This window comes from Zonotrichia leucophrys, chromosome 24 (genome assembly GCF_028769735.1).
Source record: "Zonotrichia leucophrys gambelii isolate GWCS_2022_RI chromosome 24, RI_Zleu_2.0, whole genome shotgun sequence".
NCBI classification, from domain to species: Eukaryota; Metazoa; Chordata; class Aves; order Passeriformes; family Passerellidae; genus Zonotrichia; species Zonotrichia leucophrys.
The window spans coordinates 5,876,886-5,891,035 of NC_088193.1; the positions used below are offsets into that span (position 1 = coordinate 5,876,886).

General features: G+C 42.9%; 1 protein-coding gene across 3 annotated transcripts in view; it reads right to left on the minus strand.

Annotated features, from left to right (window-relative positions):
- Positions 1–643: 643 nt before the first annotated feature.
- The window catches only part of PKNOX2 (PBX/knotted 1 homeobox 2), a 110,801-nt gene continuing 97,294 nt past the window's right edge, over positions 644–14,150 (minus strand). For all 3 annotated transcript variants that reach the window (XM_064732119.1, XM_064732121.1, XM_064732120.1), the window contains 6 exons: positions 8,029–8,161; positions 7,856–7,953; positions 5,574–5,693; positions 3,788–3,864; positions 2,412–2,590; positions 644–1,631 (listed from right to left, as the gene is read on the minus strand). In XM_064732119.1, coding sequence (XP_064588189.1) covers positions 1,384–1,631; positions 2,412–2,590; positions 3,788–3,864; positions 5,574–5,693; positions 7,856–7,953; positions 8,029–8,161 — 855 coding nt within the window. In that variant the 3' untranslated portion in view covers positions 644–1,383. The remainder of the gene's footprint in view (positions 1,632–2,411; positions 2,591–3,787; positions 3,865–5,573; positions 5,694–7,855; positions 7,954–8,028; positions 8,162–14,150) is intronic.

A 14,150-nucleotide genomic window follows, 5' to 3' on the forward strand; every position in this document is an offset into this window, starting at 1 on the left:
TCCACTCAAAGGAAGAAGCTGCCAAGAAAATACAGGTGCGACCCCTCATCTTGTAGCACTTTATAATAAATGGCCAGGAATTAATACTAAATTACAATGAATCCTTTATGAAATTACAGATTACATTCACGCCAGATCAGTATCCAAAAATAGGCATTTCTGCCCATTGCATCACTTGTTCTTTTAATCCCAGCTCTTGTTCAGGTTCTTTTGTCAACTCTTCAAGAGCCAGGGAAAAAAAAAGGACAATATGGGCAAAAAGCCTCCAAGAAAATGATCCTTCTCCTAGAATCTCACATTTAGAGCAGGAACCTGCAGAAGACAATTCCTTTTATTTTTGCCCTGGTTTGCTTTTGCATTTCCTCCCATGCCACATTTTAAGGCGAATCCACCCTTTTGCGAGCATTTAAAATTAAAAAACCCAAAATACAGGGTTTTTGGCAGTTGCCCTCCCCCATGGGGCTAAAGCTCCTCCATTTTGCCATGTGGAGGGACAATACCAGGGAGAAATCATCTTTTAAGCAACAATACTTTGTTTCCTTCCACCCAGGTGAGTCTTGCACATCACCATTCAATTTTGGGTGAAATCTTGAGTTTTTTTAAACCGATTTTCCCCCCACTTTTAACTAACTCTGTGCCAAAATGCCTTTGGAAAAGTTTTACTTCCGGCAGCCTTTGCCCCAACTCTGCCTCCAATCTCAGCCCTTAAAGACGAGAATGGGGTTAGTTGGATTTTTTCCAGATTCAGCAGAGGTTTTAGCACATAAATTAAAGGATTTGGAGGAATTTCCTCCCTTTTCCAGAAAGCTGTGTCCAGAGTCACCAAGCAGCCTCAGCATCGGGGCCAAAGTTGGGAGGTTTGGGCAATCCCATGAGTCGAGCACCAAACCCTCCTTGGATATAGCAGAATTTGCACTCGCTGATTATTTTTCTTCCCCCTCCATGCCAGTGTTTATGCCTGTGAATGACCTTTCTGGGGGAAAAATCCAAAAAGCATCAAGTCCTGGGGTTGGTTTGGCTTTTCTTTGCACCAGGAAATCCAAGGGATGGGCCCAGCACTGCCCACCAGCATCCGAGCGTCACGTGGGGAAAACAACTTTCCCTAAAAATGCTTTTGCTTACCCAAAAATGAAGGGAAAAAGAAAAACAAAACCTGAAATAAGAGATTAATCTGGCCACAATATGTGCCTTGTAAACGTGTGTCCACTTCTGGGCGCTGCCATGGTGGTCCCTGTGCTCTGGGGCAGCCAGGGCCTCTGCCAGCGCTGCCAGTTTGCTTTTTTCTCACTCATTTCTTCTTCTTGCCTTTATTTTTTTTTTTTTTGCATTTCGGGGGAATTTTGTATCTGGTGCTGTCAATGATTTGGGAGGGTGCAGGAGGAGCTATTCCAGTGAGTCACTGTGGTCCAAACCAAGGTCAGCACCAGGTGCTGCTGGGAGGCCACCAGGCTCTTCCTCCAGCTCTTCCTCCTCTTCCTCCTCCTCCTCCATCTCGTCCTCGTCCTCCTCATCCTCCTCCTCTTCCTCAGTGCCATCCAGGGAGTCATCGTGGGCTGCCAGCATCGCCTGCTGCATGGCCATGGTGGCAGTGGCTGATGACAGGGGCTGCAGGTTGTCCATGCTGAGCGAGCCTGGAATTAAAAGCACAGAAATAAGGACTCCCCAGCTAACACAGAAAGGACAAAAGTGCATAAACCAAGAATAACTCAAGTGAAAAGCTTGGAGAGCTTCACCCATGGGGTGTCCCACCTACCCCAGTCACTCCCCAAGGTCCAATCCTTAATTTTTTTAGCTAATGCATCATTAAATAACATGAATCCTTAGTTCTGAGAAAGTAGATGCCCCAAATTGGTTGGGCAGATCTTCCTGTCATCTTCTCTCAAGTCCAACCTTTCCTTCTCTTCATCTCGTCTGGCATATGTTCACTTCTGCTCTCTTTACCTTCTCTTCATCTTCTCCCTTCATTTTCCTCATCTGTTCTTTGTTCATCATCTCTCTTCATCATCTTCATCTTCTCTATTCTTCTCTTCCTTTCCATCATCTATTTTCTCTTAATCTTCTCTCTTCATTGTCCTCATCTGTTATTGGTTCATTATCTCTCTTCATCATCATCACCTTCTCTATTCTTCTCTTCATTTTCATCATCTATCTTCATCTTCTCTTCCCATTTGGTCTCAATCTGTCTTCTCATCTCCACCTTTCCACCTCTCCCCTCCCTCCCTTCCCCAGCTGCTCAGGAGCTGACCCAGGCCATGCCCCACAGTGGCTGATCATCATCCTGGTGGCCAGCTGGCAGGACCTTCTTGCAAGAACCTCTTGTATTTCCCCAATAAAGGCCTCTAGAAATTACCAATTAAGGCCATAATTAATGCATGGCCTAGAAGGGCAGGGCCACTGGGGCTTGTCCTCACCATCAGGGTTTGTCCCTGCGTTGCCCCCCTGCTGCTGCAGGACGCCGGCGGCGATGGAGTTGGGCCAGAACCGCTGCGTGGGCCGGTGCTGGGATTTGATTTTCTTGGCTTTGGGGGCTGGGTCCGGGTTGCTGGCGTCCAGCATGGGCTGCAGGATGCGCCGCCGGGCGTTAATGAACCTTCCATGGGAAAGAGAGAGCAGTGAGTGAGAGCTGTTACAGCAGCACCGAGTCAAAACAACGCTACGGCAAATCAATGGGTTGCAATTTAATAATAATTATACTTTAAGAAAGCAGCTGCATGCTTCAAAAATCTGGGGTTTGTTTATTTGCCTGTGCCACTGTTCCAGACTGCAAGGCAAGATGAATTCCATTACCATCTGTGTGGCAGTTGTCTTTTGTCAAGTGGGCAGTTTTTCCTTATCTCTTCCACACCCACTCCTCCCTCTGGGGAGACATGTGCTGATAACAGCTATTGAATGTCCCTGCATGGCTGATAAGAACTACAGCATCCCACTGGGAGATGTGAGCCCAGGAGGACCAGCATTGCTACTGGTATAATCTGAGATTTGGACACCGCCAAGCATTCCTGCCTGGATATAATCTGGAGATTCTGGAACACCAGCACGGCTTCTCCCTGGATTCCCCAGAGGAACAGCAGCTGCCTCTCCCCTGGATCTCCAGAGGAAGAGACTGCACCTTTCTACAGGATCCCTGCTCCAGCAGAACCACCCTGACACTGCAGGAGGGCTGAGCCACAATTCCAATGGGACTGCTGCCAACAGCCTGACCCACAGGGTGTCAGGCTGGGTTCTGACTCTGTCAGTGTTGTTTTGGTTACTGCATTGTTTATTTTATCCTTTTATTTTCTTCCCTGTTAAAGAACTGTTATTTCCTGCTCCCACATTTTTTGCCTGAGAGCCCCTTAATTAAAAAGTTGCAGCAATTCAGAAGGGTGGGGAGGGTTTACATTCTCCATTTCAGGGGAGGCTCCTGCCTTCCTCAGCAGACTCCTGTCTTTCCAAACCAAGACAGCCACATTATAGCTCTGCATTAGTCCTTCCTGCTGAGTTGGGAGAATGCTGCACATTGGATTTGCCAGGAGAGGGCACTGAGACCTTGCAAACCAGTCCTGACACTAAACACCACTGAGCTCATCTCCCAGAAATCCCAGAGGCACAAAATCACAGAATGGGCTGAGCTGGAAGGACTCACCAGGATCATTGAGTCCAGCTCCTGGCCCTGTGCAGGACACCCCAAGAATCAGCCTTAACCACCAAAGTTACCCCCCAAAAAAGCATTATACAGCACAAAAAACAGGCGAAAAAGGTCCTAAAGCCGGCAAAATGACTGAGTGGGCCACCAGAATCTGCTCACCAGTTGTTGACTTGCAAGAGGGTCAGGTTGGTTTGGGCAGCAATTTGCCTCTTCTCATCCTCTGTGGGGTAGGGGTGCTGGAAAAAAAGAGAGATGGGGTAGCAAGACTGCATCCCTGCATGCAAGATGTCATGCCTGAGTGAAAAATAATGAAAACCTGCCTTTTTTCTTTTTCCCCACCCTAAATTTGGTCCTTCTTGCCTTTGCTGAATGCAAGGTTGAAGGGTGGAATCCAAGAGCATCAAGATTTCCTTGGGTGCACTTGGGGTTTTTCCAAGGTTTTCCATTAAATGCTTTCCTTGAAGGAAAATCTTCTTGGGGTTTTATTTAACTCCAGCAATTTTCCAGTGATGGTTGTTGGTAAACATGAAATTTGTGCTTCAAAAGAGCTTTTTGCTGCTTTATTGTCAGAGACATCAATGAAACACCCTGAAACATCTGCACTGGGAAACAGCAGCATTGAAAGCTTCAGCAACCTCCTTCCAACTGTGCTAAAATTCTCTTTTCCAACCCCAGAAATGAAATTATTATCAAAGCCATGTTTTGGAGCCCCAAACCAGTGACAATTACCATTACCATTTTTCAGCTGTTAGCCCCAAAATTGTGATTTCCTTGGCAACGCCACCCAAAGTCAATGCACACTGAAGATTCACTTCCTGCTGGGGTCTCAGTGGTTAAAAATCACCATTTTTGGGCAGAACTATCCCATTTTTGGTGTATTATTTCCAGCACTCTTTCCTCCTGCTGGTGCTCCAAAACTTCCAGTAAATTGGTGAGAATTTTTGGTTAAAAACCACATAATCTCTGACACCAGGTGGAGAAATCTCATGGGCAAGCCCAAATTTCTTCTGACCATAAGGACCAGGCTGAGACCAAAGATCCAACCATCCAGCAGAATAATTTCTTTCAATTTTTCAATTCCATTTTGGAAATCTTAAACTATGTGATTCTCCTAGCACTTGGCAGAAAATTGCTCTGCAGTTTCTGGTCTTTAACATCCTTTTTGCACCTGCAAATCTGCAGTTGTGCCCTCCAGAAACACGGGAGATGCACGACACAGCAACATTCTTGTCCTCATTGTAACAAATCCAGAATTTTCCATTTTAAAAAAAGGCTGGGAAGTTCTGCTGCTGCTGCTTCATGTCCTGGCTGATTTTTCCACACTGGAGCTGTTACCTTCTGCATTACTGATGCCTTGGGGATCTCCCACCACTCTGTCTTCCTGGAGAGCCAGACTTTGCTACCAGTTTCAGTTTCCAAGTGATTTCTTGGCAGAATTATGCAGGAAAAAATATGGGATTTTTGGCTTTTTGCCCTTCTCCCAGCCCTGCTGATGAGAGAGAACTCTTCATGCACAAAAATATCCAGTTTGCATCTAAGCTCCCTCCATCTTCCATCTCCAATCCCCCAAATCAGGGTGACTTTGCAATTCTGTGTTTTGACTGGCGGCTGATGTGCTACAACCCTACCTGTGAGCAGCTCTCACATTCCAGCTTGCTAGAAAAGGATATTTTGGAGCTGTTAACTGCAAAAAAATGTTCAATTCTCCATCTTCAAGAAGTCCCAGGAGTCCCCTTCTAGATTTGTGTGCTTCTTCTTGCCTTAAGGGAATATTTATTTCCCACCTGCAGTGACAATGGTAATTCCCAAAATACTCCCAAAATACAAACCACTTTGCACCTCCAAGCACACATTCAGACAATCCACCACCTGGATTTGAGGATTTCTGGACTTTTTGTCCTTTTTTCCCCACGTTCCAGGGTGTTTTGGTGGCTGAGGTGCTCACCATGAGATGCTGGAAGAGCCATGAGCGCATGATGTTGGTGGCGTGCTTGGGCAGGACCCCCCGCTTGTTCTTGGACTTCTTGTCCTCACCATCAAGGAGGGAGGTGAGATCCAGGTTCACCTGTCAGGGCAGAAGGAATGGGGAGAGAATTGCTTGAGAATGGTGATGGGCAACCCAAAAAATGAGCAGAACCAACCCAAAATGGGAGTGGGATGAGTGATAAAAACCTAGCGCTTATAGGAGCATCCAAAACCCATTTCCTGCTCCACCAAATCTGCATAAATGCAGATTTCCTCCCAGGATCTGTATTTTTTATCTCAATATTTTTGTCAATGCTTTGCAAGGGGTAATGGAACTGTTGGGGAGTGTAGTGATGACACCATGGCCAATTTCAATGTGTGTTTTAGGAGGAAAACACTTTTACCTGAAAAAAAAATATTAAAAATACCCCAAACCTCATAAAAAGATTATTTTTCTCAATTTAAAATTAAAAACACCCCCGCCACTCACCAACCCCTTGCAAACCCATATTCCTCACCCAGCTGATTTCCACCACAAGGAGGGACATGCCCATTGAGCCAAAATTTGCTTTTTTTGCCCCCCAGAAATGAAAAAGAAACATCTTGCTGCAAGAGGAGTTTTAATGAGGATTCAGGAACCAAACTGAAATCTAAGCACTTGAGTTAAAAAGGGATTTTTTTTTTTTTTCCCCAAGTCTTCATCAAAACACTTCTCCTGGATGAATTAAACATCAGGCCAGCAGGTCCCTGTGATTCCCCTGGGCTGCAGCTGAATAAATCATGCCAGTGGCACAGCAAGAGCATCCAAAGGTGCTTGTCCAGGCTCTCTCCCTGCCCCAATATTCCCTGTGCACATGTTTTTCCCACCACAGAGGGTTTTGCTGCAAGATTTAAACCTGCAATGGAGAGATATTATAGAAAGAGAATTTTTAAGCATTGCACAGGCAAAAAAAAAAAAAAAAAACTGCCAGGGAGATGCCACCTCTTTTCAAAATGCTGTTTATTGACTGTTTGATAAGAGGCTCTTGCAATTAAAATGGGGCATTTCAGGAATAATGGGGGTGAATTTCTGCTGCTCTGCCCCCAGGAAACAGTGTTACAGAAACTGAAGGGGTTTTTATTTTCCAAATTCCCGGGGTTGGGAAGAGCTCATGGACAAGCTGTGCTAATAAACCCAGCTCTGCTCCAAATCATTGTCTCACTGCAAGCATGCAGGGATCATTGCATAACTCATTGCAATGTCAGGGGGGAAAAAAAAGGAATAAAACCAGAGCAAATGGCTGAAAAACATCCCCAAATTCAGAAAGGAAGACCTAAAAATGAGCCTTTCCCACAAGTGCCATGATTGCTGTGCTGGACAGGCAATGCCAGTGATCCCAGATCTAGAATATATCAGCAATAATATCTATTTTGATATAGATATAGATATAGATATAGATATAGATATAGATATAGATATAGATATAGATATAGATATAGATATAGATATAGATATAGATATAGATATAGATATAGATATAGATATAGATATAGATATATATTAAAATGTATATATCTATCTGTATAGATATATATTTTTTATATTTATATCTATCAATATAGATAGATAGATAGATAGACCTATTTATATATTTATATATCTACATATATATATAATCTATAATCTATATAGAGATTATATATATGATATATAATCTATATCTATATATATATAAAAGATAGATAGATGATAGATAGATATTAGCAGTAATATCAGCAATATCAACCATGATATCTATCTATCTATCTATCTATCTATCTATCTATCTATCTATCTATCTATCTATCTATCTATTATCCTATCCTATCCAATATATATTTATTAATATAAAGTATAAATATGGAATATGTACAATGCACAGTATATAACAAAGCATATAGAATAAAATACCATGTTCTATCACACATTATAAATAACAGATATTGTTACATATATATATGTGGGTTTATTGTATATTGTGTATATATTGTTATATATTGCACTAAATAATATTATGTACATTATTATTATATGCTGTAATATTTTATAACAATAACATAAGCACTGTTATAACTTCTTAGGTCATGGCTATAATTCATTAGGCACCCCAAAGGCACCTGGCAGATGGGTTTAATCAACGTTTCTTGCTAATTAAAAATTTAAGACCCTCCAAGGATTGAATTTCTGGAGAAATGGGGGGTTCTGCCCGCTGCAGTGCCACAGTGGAGCTGGCAAGGCCTTACCTGGGCATTGGGGATCTGCAGGGCGCCAGGGGTGATGGCCTGGGCGAGCACCTGGCCCTGCGACGTCACCATGGTCACGGGCTGGTACAAGGCTCCACCTATGGCAAAAAACACGTGTGGGGGCACCCAGACCCCCAGAGTGCCCCTGCCCACGCCGCCCCTGCCCTGCCTACCTGGCACGGCGGGCGAGCTGCTGCCGGTGCCCATGGCCAGGTTGCCAGGGGGCAGAGTGGCCGCGGGCACCACGATGCCCGCAGGGGGGTTGGAGGCCGGCGGCAGCGCTGCTGGAGAGCTCTGCAGCATCTCCTGCACAAAACAAAGCACCAAACACGTCCATTGCACCATCAAAGTTTCATTTTTTTGTCCCCCATTAACATTTTTTTTATTTATTTTGGTGGTTCAATGGGAAAAATGGCAGGAAATTGTTTTCTGCAGCATCTCCTGCACAAAACAAAGCACCAAACACGTCCATTGCAGCATCAAAGTTTTTAGGTTTTGTCCCCCTCTGATTTTTTTTTTAATTTATTTTGGTGGTTCAACAGGAAAAATGGCAGGAAATTGTTTTCTGCAGCATCTCCTGCACAAGGCAAAACACCAAACATATCCATTGCAGCATGAAAGTTTCATTTTTTTGTCCCTCCTAAATTTTAATTTTTTTAAAATTTTGGTGTTTCAACGGGAAAAATGGCAGGAAACAGGATTTTTCAGTTTGTTGCAACTGCAAAAAAAGAAGATGGAAAAAAAGTGTTTATGCTGTACAAACCCCCATTTAGCATCTTCACCAAACTTTTGTGCAGTTCCCTTTTCCTTTGTGCATTTTTCTTTGTGCAGTTACTATTTTCCATTAAAAAATATGAAAGGGAAAAACAAAAAGATCACAAGGGACCAAAAGGAATTTATTTTATCTTTTTCTTTCTAAACATTTCTCTTTTTTCGGTGCTTTGACTGGGACTGGATGATGCAACCTTTGCTAAAATTCAGGTGAGCAGCACAGTTTACCTCAGAGTAAAATAATGAAGTTAATAATAATATAACCCTATTGATGTCACTCCTTGATATCAATATCAATAGGGTTGTATTTAAGCTAATTTCTTGCAAAAATGGGCAATTTTTTGAGCCAAAAGCTGTAATTTTCCTTTAATGCCCATCTCTGGAGCAACACCGTAAGACCCCAACTGGGATGATTATTAGATTATTTATTTTAATATTTAAATGACTACTTGAGTATTTAATGTGACATTTTGGGAAGGGAGGAGTGCCACAATTGAGGCTGCAGGGGAATGCAGGGCAATGTACTCCAAGCTTCCACATGGGCAGGATTTTGCAAATAACATTGGTAATATTGACAAAATGATCATTTTAAAATAAACCAAAGATAACTATATCTCTCTAATTCACCCAACAGGAATAGAAATAAAACTGCACTCTTTTTTTTGTCCCTTTTCTACTGACTTTCCCATTCTGCATCATTTCCTTGGTGGCCAGCTGGTTCTCAAGTGTTGAACATAATATCAACAAAGGGGATTTTTTTTCACCTTTTAATTCATTTTTCCTATGTTTTCATGCATTTCTTCAGGAATCCTATTATTTGGGTTAAGGAAAGAGAGCTTCCCTGGATTAGTGATGTGCAATGACACTGGAAAAGCCAACCAAGGAAATGTGATCAGGGTGGGGAAAGCTGCAGGTCCCTTTCTGCAGGTGATGGAACTCCAGAGATGGACCCTGAATGCACCAATGTCCCACCAGCCCTGGCTGTGCTGCCCCGTGGGGGTTTGGGGTGCTCTGTGTCCCCTTCAATGCATTTCCCATTGCTGAGGGGAAAACCTGATGTCTGTTCCTTTTTTCCACCTTCTCCCCATCACATTATGTAACTTTTCCCCCAGCAACCACCATTGCTTTGCCTGTGCCATCTTTCTCAATAAATGTCAGGCTTTTGCTTTTAAAACCCCCTCATGGCACCTTCCCCTCCTGTGATGCCAATTCCAAAACCTTGGACCCAATTCCACAAGTCACTTCTGTTATTTTTCTTATCCGCAAATTTTGCTGCAATTGCTGTGAATTTTTCATTTGATTCCCAGACATTCCTTTCCACAGCTGAATTAATTTTAAAAATGCAAATATGACTGTCAAATACTTGTATTTTTTTTTTTTTTTTTAGTATTCATTCCCCACCTCCAGTCTTCTGGGGGATGTAGTTTTCAGTTTGAGAAGTGAATACCTCTCAGGATATAGAGAGCAAAAATCAGTTTCTTCTGCACACTCTTGGATTTGGCCCTGGCAAAGGATCCAGCTGATAAACACAGTGGAAATATTTATTAAAAAGCAAAAGTGGCCCAGGAGAACACCAAAAAACAGCTGGATGTGGCCAGGTGCAACCAGAAGTTTGGAGCAGCTTGAAGACCTCTAGCTTTCCTCCCCTTCCTTGTTTTTCCATGATTTTCCTAAAGAAGGGCATCTAGAACATAATTTTTGGAAGTGCATTGGGAAGAAGCAATTTGGAATATCAGAAAATGAGAATAAGAAACTGCTGTTTCCAGATACAGTGGTCAAAGCCATTTTCAACAGTATTTTGTGATGATAAAAATTGCTATTGTTTTTGTGGTGTAGAGGAAAACTCTCCCAAAACACCATCTCACTGGTGTCCAAAAGGGCAGAATATTGGTAATTATTAGAAAGAGCCATTAAAGGAATTAATGGTCTTTCTGCAACAGAACTGTGAAACCAAAGTGACCCAATGGAAATGGAAGCTCCACCTTCAAATAAATATAGAGAGATATCTCCAAGAAGATTTAAAAAAACATATTTTGCATACCGATTGCCTCAGATTGCAAATGTCAGCCAAATTCTGTTAGGCTGTTCTGTTCTGCAGCGGAAAATATCTTATATATTTTATATTTTGAGACTCAAGGAAGTTCATGGAATCACAGAATGGTTTGGGTTGGAAGGGACCTTAAAGCTCATCCAGTTCCAACCCTGCCATGGCAGGGACAGCTCCCACCATCCCAGGCTGCTCCAGCCCTGCCCAGCCTGGCCTTGGGCATTCCAGGGGCAGCCCCAGCTGCTCTGGGCACCCTGTGCTGGTGCTGCACCACCCTCAAGTTGAAATGCTTCTGGCAATTTTGAAATCTGAGCGTGGAAACAAATGCATCACTAGGTGTCTCTGCAGACCCACATCTCGGCACTGATCAACAGCAAAACAAGATTTCTCCCAATTAAAAGTCACGTCAATGAAGAAAAAGATCTGGGACATGACACAAAAAAAACCCTTGCTTACAATAAGGAAAATGTCCAAGTGCCAAATTGTAAGAAAGTGCTAAAATTCAGTGCTACTTGAGCTGCTGTCCTTGCCCTTGTGCTTTGTGACACAGACATTCATTTTTGGGTGGTACACCATGTGTCAAAATCTGTCTCATCCTAACTCTGAAAATCACTTGCGCTGAGGGAAGTTGGGATTAGTTGGAGGAAAAAAAAGAAACCCATGGGTTAGCCAAGAAAGAGGTGGCCAAACTCAAAGCCATGTATGATAATTTGGACTTTGTGAATGGATGGGTGAAGGAAGATGAGGAAAAAATTGGCTTTAAATAAAGAGGAATGCAGGGCTGATCACAGAGCAAACTTGGATAAATCAAGATCTATAAAGAGAAGAACAGCATTGAGTCCCACCAAATGGACTGTCCACCAGCAGCCTGGGCCAGGGGAGGGTTCCTGCCCATGGCAGGGTGTTGGAACAAGATGGGCTTTAAGGTCCCTTCCAACCCACACCATCCTCTGATTCTGTGGAGAACTAATGTGAGAAGGAGAAATGCTGCCCTGAAAATGCCCATTCAAACTCTGCCAATCTGAAACAAGAGCTGAAAAAACCAAAATTTGATTCCATTTAAATGTCCCTGGCAGCGCTGTGCTTCCCAATGTGATTGGTTTTGCACGTTTTTTTCTTGCAAGTGGAGAACAATGAGGACCCCTTTGATGTCAAAGGAAAGTTGGAATTAAACATTGATTTAAACTGGTTTCCTCCCTCTTCCATGAAAGAAGGACCTCCCCTCTCCCATCCTGGTCAGAAACAGCTCAAAAATACTCTTTAAATAAAAGGAGGGGGCTAAAAAGGGCCCAATGAGGACTTGAGGTAGAAGAATGAAGCCAAGTGAAAATCAACCAACAAAAATAGAAGAGGAATTGATTGCTTGGGGGACTTGCAGGACAAAGGGGCAACAACTCAATCACAAGACAAAGCCAAGCACAAAATGAAGCAATGGAGAAAAGAGGGTACAAAAATCTTTGTAAGGTTATGAAAGTTCAGGGAAGAATCATCACATGGGAAAGCTCCAGATTGTCACCCAAACTTGGCCAAAACCAGGAATCATCTCTGGACCTGGCAACACGAGAAGATTGCAGCATTTCAGCAATAGTCAAAACACCTTGTCTGGGTGTTCTCTCATCTCCCCATCATCTCAGGCATTTTGCATCTCCAAAAATTTTTGCATTTTCCATCTTAGAAAGCAGAAATAGCAGCAGACAAAGGACCATCCTTTTTGGATGCAGCAGGGAAATCCAACAGATTGTCCTGAGATGACATTTTCACAGGTCCAGGCATTGTTTTCCCACTTTTGGTTGATATCCTTGTTATTGTGTGCCCATATTTTTTTTATCATGTCCTGTGGTAAAAAACTTATCCAAAACCTGAAATATTTCACTTTCATGGCAAACTTGGTGTATCTCAACACGAAATGATTGATGCTCTTTCCAAACCCTAAGAAAACCTATTTGCTGGGACACCTCCTTCATTGATACTAATTACATTTCATTATTTAGATTTTTTTAAAATCCTGAATTAATGGCCTATGCACGTCCCCTCAGCATGAAACCAACAGGCTGAAAATTAGAGAAATGATCCCACTTGCCATTTTTTAAACACCAATCCCATGATTTTTCTGCTCTCTGGAGCATCCTTAGCCTCTAAAACTCAACTGATGGATATGGAGCATTTCCATCCTTTTTCATCCATGCAAACTCAAGTAGACTCAAAGAGTTGAAGCACTCAAGCACTTGGCATGGTGTAGTTGGAAAATAGAAAATATTTGCCTTTGTGTTGTCACTGGTCTGTCATCCTTATCCATGACCAGAGGAGATGGTGGCTCTATCGTGAGCCATCTCTGTGAATATTTCAGCTCCACCTGCTGAAAATCCCTCAGGGGCTGAGCCAACATTTCCCCTCCAGTTGGGTTTTTCCTGGGCGTGTTCCCATTTATTTCACAACTGCCTCCAAATCCTCACTTGAATTCCTCAACTTTCCAGCCTGGCCCAGAAGGGAAATGGCAGCAGCTCTGGGTTTCCAGGAATCAGAAGCTCTTGGTGCATCTCCATGGGCCTGATTATTTTCCAAAGACTTGTGCTAATTTTCTGATATGATCCCCACCTCTTTGTGAGACACTAAATCCTCATTACTTTTCCTGACCGATGCATTCTAATTAGATCAACACTTAAAAAAAAAAAAAAAAAAAGGAAGGAGGGAGGGGGGGAAAAAAATTCACAATAGCCACAGGACGGCTTTCCATCTCATTAACTCCCTCACTTATTATTTTCATGAAAATTACTGATAAAAAACGTGCATCTCCATTTGCTGGGACCGGGAGCTTTGTCGGCTCATATCTAACATCTCTCTCATCACCCGGGATGTGAGCTGTTGCCATGGCAATGCACAATAATAGAAACTAATAAATTACAAACGAGATGCTCGTTGAGCAATTATTGTTCTCTTTTATGCAAGTGTCTTGCTAATTTTGATCATAAGGAATGCTTCCATAAAGCAGCCAAGGGATAATAAGTCTATTTCTAGAGATTATTAGAATATAGAGTGAGGATGGGGTTTCTTAGATCAATGATTAAGTGGTTTGCTGCTTTCAGGGAACCTAAATAAGAAACTGAACTTTTCTGGGGGGCTTTTCCCTCATCATGTTGGGAGCTTCAAACTCTGCAGCACCCAGAGTTGAGCTGCTAAAAATGATATTTTTTTCCTTTCCACCACCTTAAAAATGCCCCAAAAGCCTGGAGAAGGCCCCAGCACCTGCCTCCTTTTTAGGGAGAGCTCCAGGAGCTGCCTGGGTTATTTTGGGTTCACTGCAGTTATTTCTGGTGGGATTGTGAAACCCTAAATTCTATTTTTCTACCCCAAAAACCAAGTGCCTGAGAGAGGGAAATGCCCTAGGGGAACAATCTAGCATGAAGTTTTTTGGGATGCAAGCAGCCAAGATGTATTCCCTGCACTGCAGATGCACATGAAAACCCCAACCATGGGCAG